General features: G+C 36.3%; 1 protein-coding gene across 1 annotated transcript in view; it reads right to left on the bottom strand.

The window, feature by feature from the left end:
- Nucleotides 1-14623, bottom strand: part of ATG2B (autophagy related 2B) — an 83015-nt gene that overhangs the window by 55536 nt on the left and 12856 nt on the right. The window contains 5 exon segments of the mRNA XM_017857928.1: nt 5572-5751; nt 7133-7295; nt 8542-8644; nt 9116-9268; nt 11066-11228. Of these exon segments, the coding sequence (XP_017713417.1) occupies nt 5572-5751; nt 7133-7295; nt 8542-8644; nt 9116-9268; nt 11066-11228 (762 nt within the window).

Here is a 14623-nt window from a genome sequence, read left to right on the forward strand (position 1 = left end):
ATAGAAATATTTCATTATTTGTACATTCTGAGTTTGGCATAAAAAGAACAAAGTACTTATTACTTTCTTTTGGAAACATAAAAGAACATAACTAAGAAACAAATCTCAACTCAATGTAACATGGTAACTGAAACAAAACATCTCTAAATTCAATATGGGCAGTCTCCAATTTTCATACAAATGCATTCCTAAAAACATAGGCTAAAACTGAATATATGAAACACAGACTTACATACTACTCAAGGGAATACTATTCTGAGAACTTAAAAAAACAAAACATGAAATGTTTCATAATATTTTGAATCTGCAGTTGAAAGAGTTAAGTCTAATGTACATCAGAAACAGACTAAAGATCTGACGTTTTCAGCACCCCAAATGAATGCCATCTTTATCTACACTACATTTTATGAGATCTATGTTCCTCAATACTAAAATCCAGAATTTATCTTTTTCCACTTAGCATCATTTGCATTAAATAAAAACAAGTTATACTCAAATATAAGTCATTACACAAAAATTACTCTATAGGAAAAGACAGTACCTCTAAATATTAAATACTGGCTGGCACACAATGCCACCATGCAATTTTTCCAGATGTTCATTTGTCACCTAATATACAGAACTCTAAAAGTAACATATATTTATACATTTGTATAAATGCATACGTAATGTTTTATTATAAAAGACATTTGTACAAATCAACACATTATGTGCAAAAGTTTGGGTTTACATAAATATAAAATTATACAAGTATGGAGGACTATACATAATTAACCAAAACAGAACTAAAAAGTTATTATTATGCTTCCTCCTTCTTACAGACATGGCAAATGCATTCCCCAGAGACATAAGCATATTATTAGTATTAGTTTCCCAAGGATGTTACCACAGCAGAGGATTCCCTGTAGAGTTTACATAACCCTTTGACTACCTGTTCTGCTAACAATCCCAACATGTTACTTATAAAGGGGCCTGAGTAATCAGTAATAGGTGTGTCTTCATTCTAACTACTTTCTTCCTCCTCCAACTCTAGTCAGAGGTTCCAATCCAAGGAGGGATTTCCGGAGATACTTCAATCCTCTGAAAAATCGTTTTATGTATATTGACATGTACTTAGTGGCTCCCTCTTCCATGTCCCCATAGCAATTTCCATACCCCTTACTGTATCTTCTACGAAGGTAGATTGTGTTCTACTCATCTTTGCATCTGTCCCAAGAACTTGGACAGGTAAGTGGCTGGCATACAGTAGTCACTTGAACATCTACAACTAGGGAGATCAGTACATAAACAAATGAATAAATCCTGGTATCTTCTTAATTAAAACTACATTTTATACAGATTATACAGAAAATTTGTTTTCAAGGTGTGAAAATAATGCTTGACAAATACATTTTTAGCTAAGTAAATGCAAATTTCCTGGTTCTCCATAAGACTGATCAATATGATTCCCTAAGAGGTAAACACAGTTGTATTTATACAATGTCTTTATACAGTGTCAAAGCTATGAGAAGGAGAACCCTCATATGCTGTTGGTGGGAATGTAAATTAGTACAACCACTATCGAGAACAGTATGGAGGTTCCTCAGAAAAGTAAAATATGTTTTGTATGCTTTGTCAAAGATCAGTTAGTTGTGCACATTTGGTTTTATTTCTGGGTTCTCTATTCTGTTCCATTGGACTAAGTACCTATTTTTATGCCAGCACCATGCTGTTTTGCTAAGTACAGCCTTGTAGTATAATTTAAAGTCCAGTAATGTGATAACTCCAGATTTGTTCTTTTTGTTTAGTATTGTTTCAGCTGTGTGGGCTCTTCTCTGGTTCCATATGAGTTTTAGGGTTGTTTTTTCTAGTTCTGTGAAAAATGACAGTATTTTGAATTACATTGAATACGTGGATTGTTGTGGGCAGTATGGTCATTTTCACAATATGCATTATTTCCATCCATGAGCATGGGATGTGTTTCCATTTGTCTGTGTCATCTATTCTTTCAGCAGTTTTGTAGTTTTCCTTGTAGAGAGATTTCAGCTCCTTGGTTAAGTATATGCCTAGGTATTGTATTTTATTTATTTACTTATTTGGCAGCTGTTGTAAAGGGGACTGAGTTCTTGATTTGATTCTTAGCTCGGTCATTGTTGCTGTATAGCACTGCTACTGATTCGTGTACACTGATTTTGTAAACCTGGGAGTTTACTGAATTCATTGATCAGATCTAAGAGCCTTTTAGATGAATCTTCAGGGTTGTCGAGGTATATGATCATAGCACCAGTGAACAGCTATAGTCAGACTTCCTCTTTTCTAATTTGGATGTCCTTTATTTCTTTCTCTTGCCTGACTACTCTGGCTAGGACTTCCAGTACTATGTTGAATAGAAGTGGTGAGAGTGGGCATCCTTGTCTTGTTTCAGTTCTCAGGGGGAATGCTTTCAACTTTTCCCCATCCAGTATGATGTTGGTTGTAGGTATGTTATATATGTCTTTTATTACTTTGAGGTAAGTCCCTTCTATGTCTATTTTGTTGAGGGTTTTTATCATAGAGGGATGCTGAATTTCATCAAATGCAAAACAATAAATTGTTTAAAAGACCCCCTATTCAATAAATGATGCCGGGAAAACTGGCAAGCCACATGTAGAAGAATGAACCTGGATCCTCATCTCTCACCCTATACAAAAATCAACTCAAGATGGACCAAAGATGTAAATCTAAGACTTGAAACCATAAAAATTCTAGAAGAAAACATTGGAAAACTCTTCTGGACATTGGCTTAGACAAAGAATTCATGACTAAGACCCCAAAACGAACGCAACAAAACAAAATAAATGGGACCTGATTAAATTAAAAAGCTTCTGCACAGCAAAAGAAATAATCAGCAGAGTAAACAGACAACCTACAGAGCAGGAGAAAATATATGTAAACTATGCGTCCCGCAAAAGACTAATATCCAGAATCTACAAGGAGTTCAAACAAATCAGCAAGAAAAAATTATCCCATCCAAAAGCGGGCAAGGGACATGATTATATATTTCTCAAAGAAGATACTTAAATAGCCAACAACCATGAAAAAATGTTCAACATCACTAATCATCAGGAAAATGCAAATTAAAAACACAATGAGATACCACCTTACTCCTGCAAGAACGGCCATAATTAAAAAGTCAAAAAACAATAGATGTTGGGACAGATGTCATAAAAAACGAACACTGTTACACTGCTGGTAGGAATGTAAACTAGTACAACTACTATGGAAAGCAGTATGGAAATTCCTTAAAGAACTAAAAGTAGGCCGGGCGCGGTGGCGGGGCTCAAGCCTGTAAATCCCAAGCACTTTGGGAAGGCCGAGACGGGCGGAATCACAAGGTCAGGAGATCGAGACCATCCCTGGCTACACGGTAAAAACCCCCCCCGTCTCTACTAAAAAAATACAAAAAGAACTAGCCGGAAGGCGAGGTGGCGGCGCTGTATAGTCCCAGCCTACTCGAGGCTGAGGCAGGAGAATTGGCATAAACCCGGGAGGTGGAGCTTGCAGTGAGCTGAGAACCAGCCACTGCACTCCAGCCCGGGCGACAGAGTGAAACTCCGTCTCAGAAAAAAAAATGAAAAAAAAAAAAAAAAAAAAAAAAAAGAACTAAAAGTAGATCTACCATTTGAGCCAGCAATTCCACAGTGTGTGGTGTATATCACATATATACACTATATATACACACCCACATACATATACACACCATGTACATATAAAGACACAATACATATACACACCACATACATATACACACCCACATATATATATAGTACCACACAGTCAAATATATTGTAACATTGCACATACACACACACACAGTGAAATACTACTCAGTCATAAAGAGGAACAAAATAATGTCTTTTGCAGAAACTTGGATGGAACTGGAGGCCATTATGATAAGTTAAGGAACTCAGGAATGGAAAACCAAACACCGTATGTTCTCACTTACAAGTGGGAGCTAAGTTATGAGAATGCAAAAACATACAGAGGTATATAATTGACTGTGGGGACTCAGGAGGAGGGGAGTTTAGGAGAGAGGTGAGGGATAACAGACAACATATGGAGTATACCGTACACTGCTCAGGTGACAAGTACACTAAAATCTCAGAATTTACCACTAAAGAACTCATCTACGTAATCAAAACCATCTGTATCCCAAAAACCATTGAAATTTTTGGAAAAAGAAAACAAAGGGACAACAACAACGAAAACTAAAAATAGAACTTCCATATGATTCAGCAATTCCACATTAGGTATATACCCGCAAGAAAGGAAAGCAATATACCAAAGAGATATCTGCACTGCCACGTTTACAGCACACTATTCACATAGTATGATGTGTGTGAATACAGCCAAAATATGGACTCATCCTAAATATCCATCAACAGATGAATGCATAAAGAAAATGTGGTATATATGCACAATGGAATATTATTCAGCCATAAAAAATAATGGAGTCCTGTCATTTGTAACCACATGAATGGAACTAGAAGTCATTACGTTAAGTGACATAAGTCAAGCACAAAGAGACAACGCATATTCTCACTCATAGGCAGGAGCTAAAAAAGGGGATCTCACGAATATTCAGAGTAGACTGATGGTTACCAGAGGCTGGGAACAGTGGGGAAATGAAGGGAAAAAGAATATAAATATACTGATTATCACTTAACTTACACTTAAAAATAGTAAAGGTTCCTGGTGAGGTGGTTCATGCCTATAATTCCAACACTTTGGGAAGCTGAGCAAGAAGGACTGCTTCAGCCCAGAAGTTCGAGATCAGCCTCGGCAACATAGCGAGACCCTGTCTCTACAAAAAACATAATACAAAATTTAGCCAGGCATGGTGGCATGTGCCTGTAGCCCCAGTCACTTGCGAGGCTGAGGCAGGAGGGTTGTTTGAGCCCAGGAGGCTGAGGCTGCAGTGAGCCAAGATCTTGTCACTGCACTCCAGCCTGGGCAACAGAGGGAAACCCCATCTCAAAAACAAAAAGTAAAGATGATATATTATATAGGTTTATTTTATGTCAAAACTTTTTAAAGCTATGAGACAATGGGAAAAGTCTCTCTTTTCACAAATATTATACAACTATATAAAATGGTCATTCTGTTCAAAAGAGATGGGTAGATATTTTACATATATATAATTTTAAAACATCTTCTACAGAATTCTTGCTTGCCAAATCTCTTTTCCTTTAAACTTAATTTTATGACAATAGAAAGAATTTTTTAAATAAATTCCTAGTCATCTGAACTAATGAAACTACGCCTAATACCAAAAAGAGAGGTTTCTCGGTTTCAAATTGTCGGAATAGGGGAGAGTGAGTGTAGAAGGCAGCTCTTTATAACACCTGAGCTGCAACAGTAGGGCAAAGGCAGTCCTCACGTAAATTTTGTGACCTAGGATAGAAACATCAACAGAGAGTAAAAATGCTAACTCAGTGACAGCGGTACACTAGAGACAGGATAATCTGCAGTGATCAGTGAATCACTGCATTGAATAAAGAATACTTGTACTTTTACTTTGGTTTTACTATAGAAAGTGAAACAAACACTGACCTTAGCTCCAGGAAGTACTTCATTCTGTTTCAACGTGAGACTCAACTCCAACCTACCAATTAACCCTCCAATCTGCACTGGGTCAGAGGGTGCTATCTCTGGTAAATTTCTAGTTAACTGTGGGTGTGGCTCATAAACAATTTTGGGGTTCCAGCTAGGTGACAGCTTTGGCTCAGTTTCCTAAAATAAAGTGACAAAAATAATTATTTAAAATACTTTACATAAATAAAATGAAACGTAAAATATAAATGTCAACTTAAGAAGAATAAAATATTTGACATGTAAAACTGTATGATGTTACAATGGACAAACCAGTATCTTATAGCTAAAAGGAAACACAGTAATATGTTAGCAGTCCACTGGTAATAAAAGCAAATCATGAAAAAGGACTTCATGAAAAAAAGCACACTATCTCTTCAAGTTACACCAGTAAGAAAACCTAATGGGCACTGTATAATTAAGAAAATCTGATTTGTAAAATAACATGAAAGGCAAATTATAGAGTGACTGACTTATAAAAAGACTCTCCTCTCGGAAGGGATTTAACAGAGTTCCTTAATTATAAAGCTTTTTAAAGATACGATTTGTAGAATAAAGTTTCATCAATATAGTCACTATGTAAGGTAAATTTGAACACTGCTTAATTTCCAGTTTTTATTGAAAAAAAAAAATAGATGTAATATAGGCTAAACATCTCTAAACCAAAAACTCAAAATCCAAAATGCTCCAAAATCCAGAAGTTTTTGCGTGCCAACATGACACTACCACAAGGTCAGGAAAATACACCTGACCTCACATGATGAGTTGCAGTCAAGTATTTGTTTCATGTACAAAATTATTGAAAATATTTTATAAAATTACCTTCAGGTTATGTGTATAAGGCATATATGAAACATAAATGGGTCAGACGTGGTGGCTCATGCCTATAATCCCAGCACTTTGGGAGGCTGAGGGAGGCGGTCAGCGGTTCGAGACCAGCCTGGCCAACATGGCAAAACCCCGTCTCTACTAAAAATACAAAAATTAGCCGGGCATGGTAGCAGGTGCCTGTAATCCCAGCTACTCAGGAGGCTGAGATAGAAGAATCCCTTGAACCCAGGAGGCGAAGGCTGCAGTGAGCCGAGATTGCGCCACTGCACACCAGCCTGGGCGACAGGAGACTCTCTCCAAAAAAAAAAAAAAAAAAAAAAAACATAAATGAGTTTTGTATTTAGACTTGGGTCCCATCCCCAAGATATCTCATTATATCTATAAAATATTCAAAATCTGAAACACAGTTCCAGCATTTTGAATAAGGGATACTCAACTTCACCATTTCCCCCCAACATACAGAACCCAACATTTCTCTTTCAGACTAATACACAGCACACTGGTAGGAATATAAATATTAGTATTTTCAAATCTCTGAAATACATATTACCATTACTGAATATTTGCATTAAATCTCAAGACAGAGACTCATTCAGACATATTATATATCCTAGTAAAATTTAATAGCCCCCATTTAAACCTTTTAAAAAATCTTTGATTATGGTTTTAGGGTTTTGTTTTGTTTTCTTACCACTGGTGCAGTTGAACACACTGGGGAAGATTTTGCTGATGCAGAAAACTCATCCCAGAAGAGAGACACTCCAGAGAGCTGAAGTAACTTGTGAGCAAAAGCAGTGGGTTGATGCACATTAATTCCTGAGGATTCATCAGCAGTTTCATCACAGTATACAGTTCTGAAATTTTTTTTAAAAGCATTTACAAAAGCTCCTAGAAAACCTATTTACAATAAGAAATGCACAGCTTTGTTAAGTTAAAGGGTTTTTTCAAGTGTTAGCACTTCTTAGAATATGCCTATAATGTGGGTCAGTCTCACCGTGCTTCACTACCGTAAATATTTTCATGAAGAGGTCTTAACTCCAAAAAGGTAACTTTATGAGGCTTAAATTGAGAGAAAAAAAACTAACTCCCTAAAGTTAGTTTTAAGGAAAACAATTCCTGTACTCCCCCACAAAATATCTCTTGGTAACAGTGTGACAGCATTTGGCTCCAAGTCACAAAAGACATTTCTTGAATTCCTACATGTGACTAATTTTTAGTTTAAACAAAACACATAATGTGGTTCTAAATGCATGAGATTTTAGATTTTTAAAAATCTACTATTTAAGGCAATGGACCCTAATTCCACAGATCTGCTAACAATAACTGTTTTACTAATAGGTGTTTTGTGAAAGACAGAAACCATAACACCGCTGCTTAAAATTCAGTAGAGACTCCCAGTAGATCCATGTACGAAGTGTCTCTGGTGCTCATGCAGTGTACGCGCTTCATCCTGCTCATTTCTGTTGGCAGTTCATACAGCATTAACACATGGGTGACCAGTTACTCCCTCAAATCAATGCTTAGGTGTATGTATGTAAATTAACCTTGCTTTACAGCTATGTATAAGGGCTTCACGTGGGCATACACAGAAAACTAAAACCCATGTATTTATATTAAGTAAATATTGAGCGTATTGACCTTAACATAATCCTTACAGGATCCTCAAAACAGTGGCCTTAGCCTTTCTCACTAAAGCAGCACTTAGATTAAGCACAGCAAAACAAAAATGTCTTTCATGTTAATGAAATATGCCTAAATATTGCATTGTTAATATGAAAAAACTGAAACTTTCCCACAGGAATGCCTTAAATTTAGTGGCACTCAAATGCTTATTATTCTGATTTGCTATTAACTACTAAAACAGAATAACTTGCTTTAAATTCAACATGGTATTAGACGTAATTATACCGCAACTGGCACTTTCAAGTTTTCAATAATGGAATTAGAATAATAAAATTAAAACACAACTTGAAGAGCAGCACTATACTCTGAAATTATGCAATATTTTCATATCATTACCTCTAATCTCCAAAACCTCCCTGAAAATGTAATGTAAGAGTTACAATAGGGTCATTTATTTTCAGACATAAGAATTCTTACCTTTCTATTCGAATTTCAAGTGCAGTTCCAGTTTTGGAATTTTCTGGCACATGTTCAATTCTCAAAACAGTATCTATAAAAGTGACTTTTACTCTTCTTAGTACTAAAGTGAACAAGTAATTGTCAACATAAGAGACCACATATATACTAAATAAAAACTTCCAAAGAAATAAAGTTTGATAAGAACTTTCGTTTACAAAATAAAGAAGCTGAATTTCTTTCCATTAAAATCCTTAAATCCTGAGTTTTGTGATAAATATTTTGCCTTACTGAGCACTTAACCATGTTACATCTCAACAGATGCTTGGGATAATGACTAACACTATTTGTTGTATTCTAATCCATTCACTATGCAAGCGTAATAAATGGAGAAACTAAGGTACAAAAAAAAAAAAAAAACCACGCAATTAAATGGAATATTTAAAATACCTCCATTCTAAAGTTCTGAAGTGGGAACAGTAATTCTTTTAAAAATCCATTCCAATGGATTTGCCTTATACAAAGCTTATTACACGAAGGCACGAAACTACCAAATCAAATCTAAATTTTAAAAAAATTCTCCATAAAACCAAACCTGTTTCAATGGTTTCAGCAAACTTTTCAAGTCCTTCAAAAGGCTGGGATCCTTCTCCTTGTTCATCTGTTAGTTTCTGGCTAAGACACTCTTTTGCCAATTGCATACTGCTGGTCATAAAACTTGACCAATACATAGGTTCAGAACCAGTTGCTGCGGAAAATATAAATTAATCCTAAATAATTTCTCAGAGTTATAACAATGCCAGTTCTTAAAATAACACATTTCAAATAGATAAATTCTTAATCCTTTAAGAGATTTTTAACATCATGGTATTACCCAGGTACACAATATTCTAGAAAGTACTCTTGAGATTTAAATATCACCTTATAATAACCAAGAAGAAAAAAAAAATCACAGAAAAAAGTCCAGAGAATGTGCTCTCATAACATGCTATATTTTACCAAATATCAATTAATGTATTCATTCAACAAATACTTAATGGGTATCCTACAGATGCATGGAACTGTTCTAAATATTATAAGCAGGGGTTGACAAACTTTTTCTGTAAAGGGTCAGACAGTAAATATTTTCTATTTTGTGGACCATATGGTCTATATCACAACTTCTCAACTCTCATATTAGAGCGCAAAACAGCCATTAAAGTAAATAAACAAATAAGCATGGCTGTGTTCCAATAAAACTTTATTAACAAAAACAGATGACAGGATCAATTTGGCCTGCAGGTTACAGTTTGCTAACTCTGCTGTAGAAAGTAGAAAAAATAATAGTAAATTCTGCCCTCAGAGAACCTACTATATAAAGAAATAAGATACGATTAGTAGACAACTACTGAATGTCAACAGAAAACATTATGAAAGCTAAAAGAAGAGATTAATTCTTCTTTAGTTAATTCTTCCCTTCTAGCTGAGAAAATTAACAGGAAATGTGGCAGAAGTAGCAGATGATACAGGCTTTGGAAATTAGTATAAATGTAGATAAAATAAAAGAGCATCCTTGGAGGAGGAAGCATATGAGATGTGAAAAATCATTTCCAGATCTTCCCTCATGAGAAAATTCTCCCCACACTTCCCTACATTATTCAAAGCAAAGTGACAGAGATTGCAAGAATTATTGCCTTCCAAAATGGAATTTAAAAGTCTTTCTAATGGAATGTTTTAAAGAGAAAAATATTTGAAAGTTTGCCTTCCCACAGAAAAATATTATATCCACTAATCATGGTTAAAAGATAGAATAATCTTGTAAATTAAATGCCAGATTACTAAAGACGATTTCCATGCATGCAATGTCAGTTTTCAAAATACAGAATTTCACTTTAACTCTACTAAATATAATTTAAACTTCCATGTTTTGGGCAGCACTTGGGATTATAATTCTATCATTGCATACCAACATACCTAGATTGTCAATTCTATCTAATTCTATCATGTTTTTCTATATTTACAAGTAGCTATTCTGCTATAAAGAAGAGCATTCCTTCTCCCTGTCCACCTTACATACTTATTTATCTGTATCAGTATGGTCCTAGAGATTTTTTATTTCATGTGTTACAAACCATTACTGTCATCATTCTTTGTAATACTCAAATTTTCCCAAATTGGGCCAATGGAAGCCCCTTGACACCCAATCCTGTGTCCCTTTAACATTTCTCCATCAATCTTTGAGCATTCTTCCTTGCTTTCTGGCACAATAATTTTGAATCTTTAAAACCCAAGTCTCATTTTAGGTAACTGGTAACAAATAATTAAATAAACCAAATAATCTGTATACTAAAGTTTTTGTGAATAATCAGGGAAAGAAACAACTCTAAATGTGTAAACATGTACATTATACAAAGAGCCAAGTCGTAATGTATTATCAATGGAAAATTTCACAAATACAAAGCAAAATAATAAATTAAATACTAAATTTAATGTAATCAGGTTACTTTCCCAGTCTCTGAAGAATGAAAATAGAAACACACAAAACAGAAACATACAACACACCAACCTGGGCGAGGTCTAGGCCGGAAGACCATTTCTAATCCTCTCACTTCTAGTGCACAGTTATCCTGCAGCAAAGAGCCCCATGGAACTGACAGGGAAATTGACTGAATGAATCCTTCAGTGACTTCTAAGGGTGCATCTGCCGACTCCAAGATCTCATTGAGACACTAAGGAGAAAAAAACAGGTTCATTTTGAATCACAAGAACAAGAACACAAAGTTGTGAACTTATTCAAAGGCGTCAAATATGCCCCCATATGTGTTAGGCCCTAGGTATAAAGAAAGCAGAGACTTCCACAAGTACAGGCAATCAAAGCAAAAATGGACAAGTGGGATCACATCAAGTTAAAAAGCTTCTGCACAGCAAAGGACACAATTAACAAAGTGAAGGGACAACTTGCAGAATGGCAGAAAATATTTGCAAACTATGTATCTGACATGAGATTACTAATCAGAATACATAAGGAGCTCAAACAACTCTACAGGAAAAAAATCTAATAATCCTGCTAAGAAATGGGCAAACGATTTGAATAGACATTCCTCAAAAGAAGACATACAAATGGCAAACAGGCATGTGAAAAGGTGTTCATTGATCATCAGAGAAACATAAATCAAAACTACGAGATATCATCTCACCCCAGTTAAAATGGCTTCTATCCAAAAGACAGGCAGTAACAAATACTAGAGAGAATGTGGAGCAAAGGCAACCCTCGCACACTGTTAGTGGAATTGTAAATTATTACACTCACTATGGAGAACAATTTGGAGGTTCCTCAAAAAAACTAAACATAGAACTACTATATGATTCGGCAATCCCGCTGCTAGGTATAGCCCCTAAAAAAGGAAATCAGTTTATCGAAGAGATATCCACACTCCCATGTTTATTGCAGCAATATTCACAATAGCCAAGATTTGGAAGCAACCTAAGTGTCCATTAACAGATTAATGGATAAAGAAAATGTGGTCCATGTACACAATGGAGTACAATTCAGCCATAAAAATGAATGAGATCCTGTCATTTGTAACAACCTGAATGGAACTAGAGGTCATTATGTTATATGAAATAAGCCAGGCACAGAAAAACAAACTTTGCATGTTCTCACTTACCTATGGAAGTTAAAAATTAAAACAATTGGACTCATGGCAATAGAGAGTAGAAGGATGGTTACCAGAGGCTGGGAAGGGTAGTAGGGTGGGGGTATGGTTAATGAGTACAAAAATATCGTTAAAATGAATAAGCCCAAGGGCCAAGGCATGGTGGCTCACACCTATAATCCAGCACTTTGGGAGGCTGAGGCAGACAGATCTCTTGAGGTCAGCAGTTCGAGACCAGCTTGGCCAACATGGTGCAACCTCATCTCTACTAAAATTACAAAAATTAGACAGGCATGGTAGGACGTGCCTGTAATTCCAGCCACTTGGGAGGCTGACACAGAAGAATCACTTGGACCCAGGAGGCGGAGGCTGCAGTGAGCCGATACCACACCACTGCACTCCAGCCTGGGTGACAGGCGACTCCATCTCAAAAAGAAAAAAAAGAAAAAAAAAATGAATGAATGAATGAATGAATGAATGAATAAGATCTAGTAATTAACAGCACAACATGGTGGCTACAGTCTATAATTTATTGTACATTTTTAAATAACTAAAAGAGCACAATTGAATTATATGTAACACAAACGATAAATGCTTGAGGTGATGCATACCCCTTTTACCCTGATGTAATTATTAGGCATTGTATGCCTGTGTCAAAATATCTCATGTACCCCATTAATATATACACCTACTATGTACCCACAAAAATTGAAAGTTAAAAATTAAACAGAAAGCAGAGACCAAGATAAAGATGATCCCGGTCCTTGCTAAGCTTACAAAATAGTATACTATGAAAGAGACAAGTAATTAAAGTGTGATGATTACATATAGAGGAAATACACTGTGCTATTTGAACACTTAATAGAACCTAACCGGCAGATTCAAGGCAGCCCACCTGAAGGAGTGCTATTTTAAGCTGGGACCAGAGAACTAGAAGGAGTTAATCAGGCAAAATGGTCCAGGCAAAAACAAAGCATGTGGAAGGATTCGAAGAAAGCAGAAGTCAAGGAAATACACGCACACATATTTGATACACCACAGTATTTGAAAAAGAAAAGTTGCATTAGGCTTTAGTGTGCCAGGGCGAAGACCCAGAGACAAGGCTATGTAGATAAGGAAGAGTAGGATCCAAAGAGCCTTGTAATGCATGTTAAAGAGTCTGAAATTTATCTCAAGGGTGATGTGAAGCCATTGAAGGGCTTTAAGCAAGGATGCCATGATGAGATTCAAACTTTGAGTGGGCCCCTTCAGCTGCCATGTACAGCATGAAGTGAAGATGCCACCAGGAAGGTTGTTATGAGTAACAGAAGCTAGAGAAGTTGGTTTGGCACAGATAGCAACACTGAGGACAGTCAGAAGTGGATAAATTTTTGTAACATATTTAGGAAGTAGAATAATTAATTGGCATTATGAGGGGTAAAGGAAAGGAAGAATTATGAATGACACTCAGGAGGCTGGCTTGGGCAATTGCTTAGACAGAGGTATCATTTACTGAGATACAGAAACACAGGGAAGCAGGTTAGAGGGAAGATGAGAAGTTCAGTTCCAAAGTACACATTTAAGGAGACATCTACGTACAGGTGCTAAGGAGGAAGCTGGAGCTTCCTCCAGCTAGAGCTCAGGAGAGCCATCTGGGCTGGAGATACAGATTAACATTACAAACACACAGGATGGGTTGGGTATGGTGGCTCAAGCCTTTAACTCCAACACTGGGAAGCTGAGGTAGGAGGATCTTGAGCTGAGCAGTTTGACACCGGCCTGGGCAACACGTCAAAACCCTGTCTCTACAAGAAATACAAAAATTAACTAGGCATAGTGGTGCATGCCTGTAATCCCAGTTACTCGAGAAGCCAAGGTGAGAGGAATGCTTAAGCCCGGGAGGCAGAGGTTATAGTGAGCCAAGACTGTGCCCCTACACTCCAGCCTGAGCAACTTAGTAAGACCCTGTCTCAAAAATAAAATAAAATAATAAACAAATGAGTAACTGAAGCCACAGCATGAGGAGAGAAATGTTTGGGAACTTTTATAGAGTAAAATGAGAGGAGGCTTAAGACAGAACTCACAGATACCAATATTAAGAAAAGGGTTTTGAATTGATGGGTGCTGACGAGTTGATGGGTGCAGCACACCAACATGGCACAAGTATACATATGTAACAAACCTGCACGTTATGCACATGTACCCTAGAACTTAAAGTATAATAAAAAAAGAAAGAAAGAAAGAAAGAAAGAAAGAAAGAAAGAAAGAAAGAAAGAAAGAAAGAAAGAAAGAAAAGGATTTTGAAAGAGGAGCATGCAGAAGAAACTAGAAAAAAGCAGAGAGGTAGAAGGAAAATTGAAAGAGGTTCATGTCCCAGAAAATCGTGGAAAAACAACATGACAGAGAAAAGTGGTCAAGCTCAACAAAAGCTAACAAGAAGTCCAAGATTTGTAAATGCCTACTGTACTCAAGTGATATTTAAAGTACTG

The sequence above is a fragment of the Rhinopithecus bieti genome, unplaced genomic scaffold, assembly GCF_001698545.2.
Source record: "Rhinopithecus bieti isolate Rb0 unplaced genomic scaffold, ASM169854v2 scaffold_41913, whole genome shotgun sequence".
In the NCBI taxonomy this organism is placed as follows: domain Eukaryota; kingdom Metazoa; phylum Chordata; class Mammalia; order Primates; family Cercopithecidae; genus Rhinopithecus; species Rhinopithecus bieti.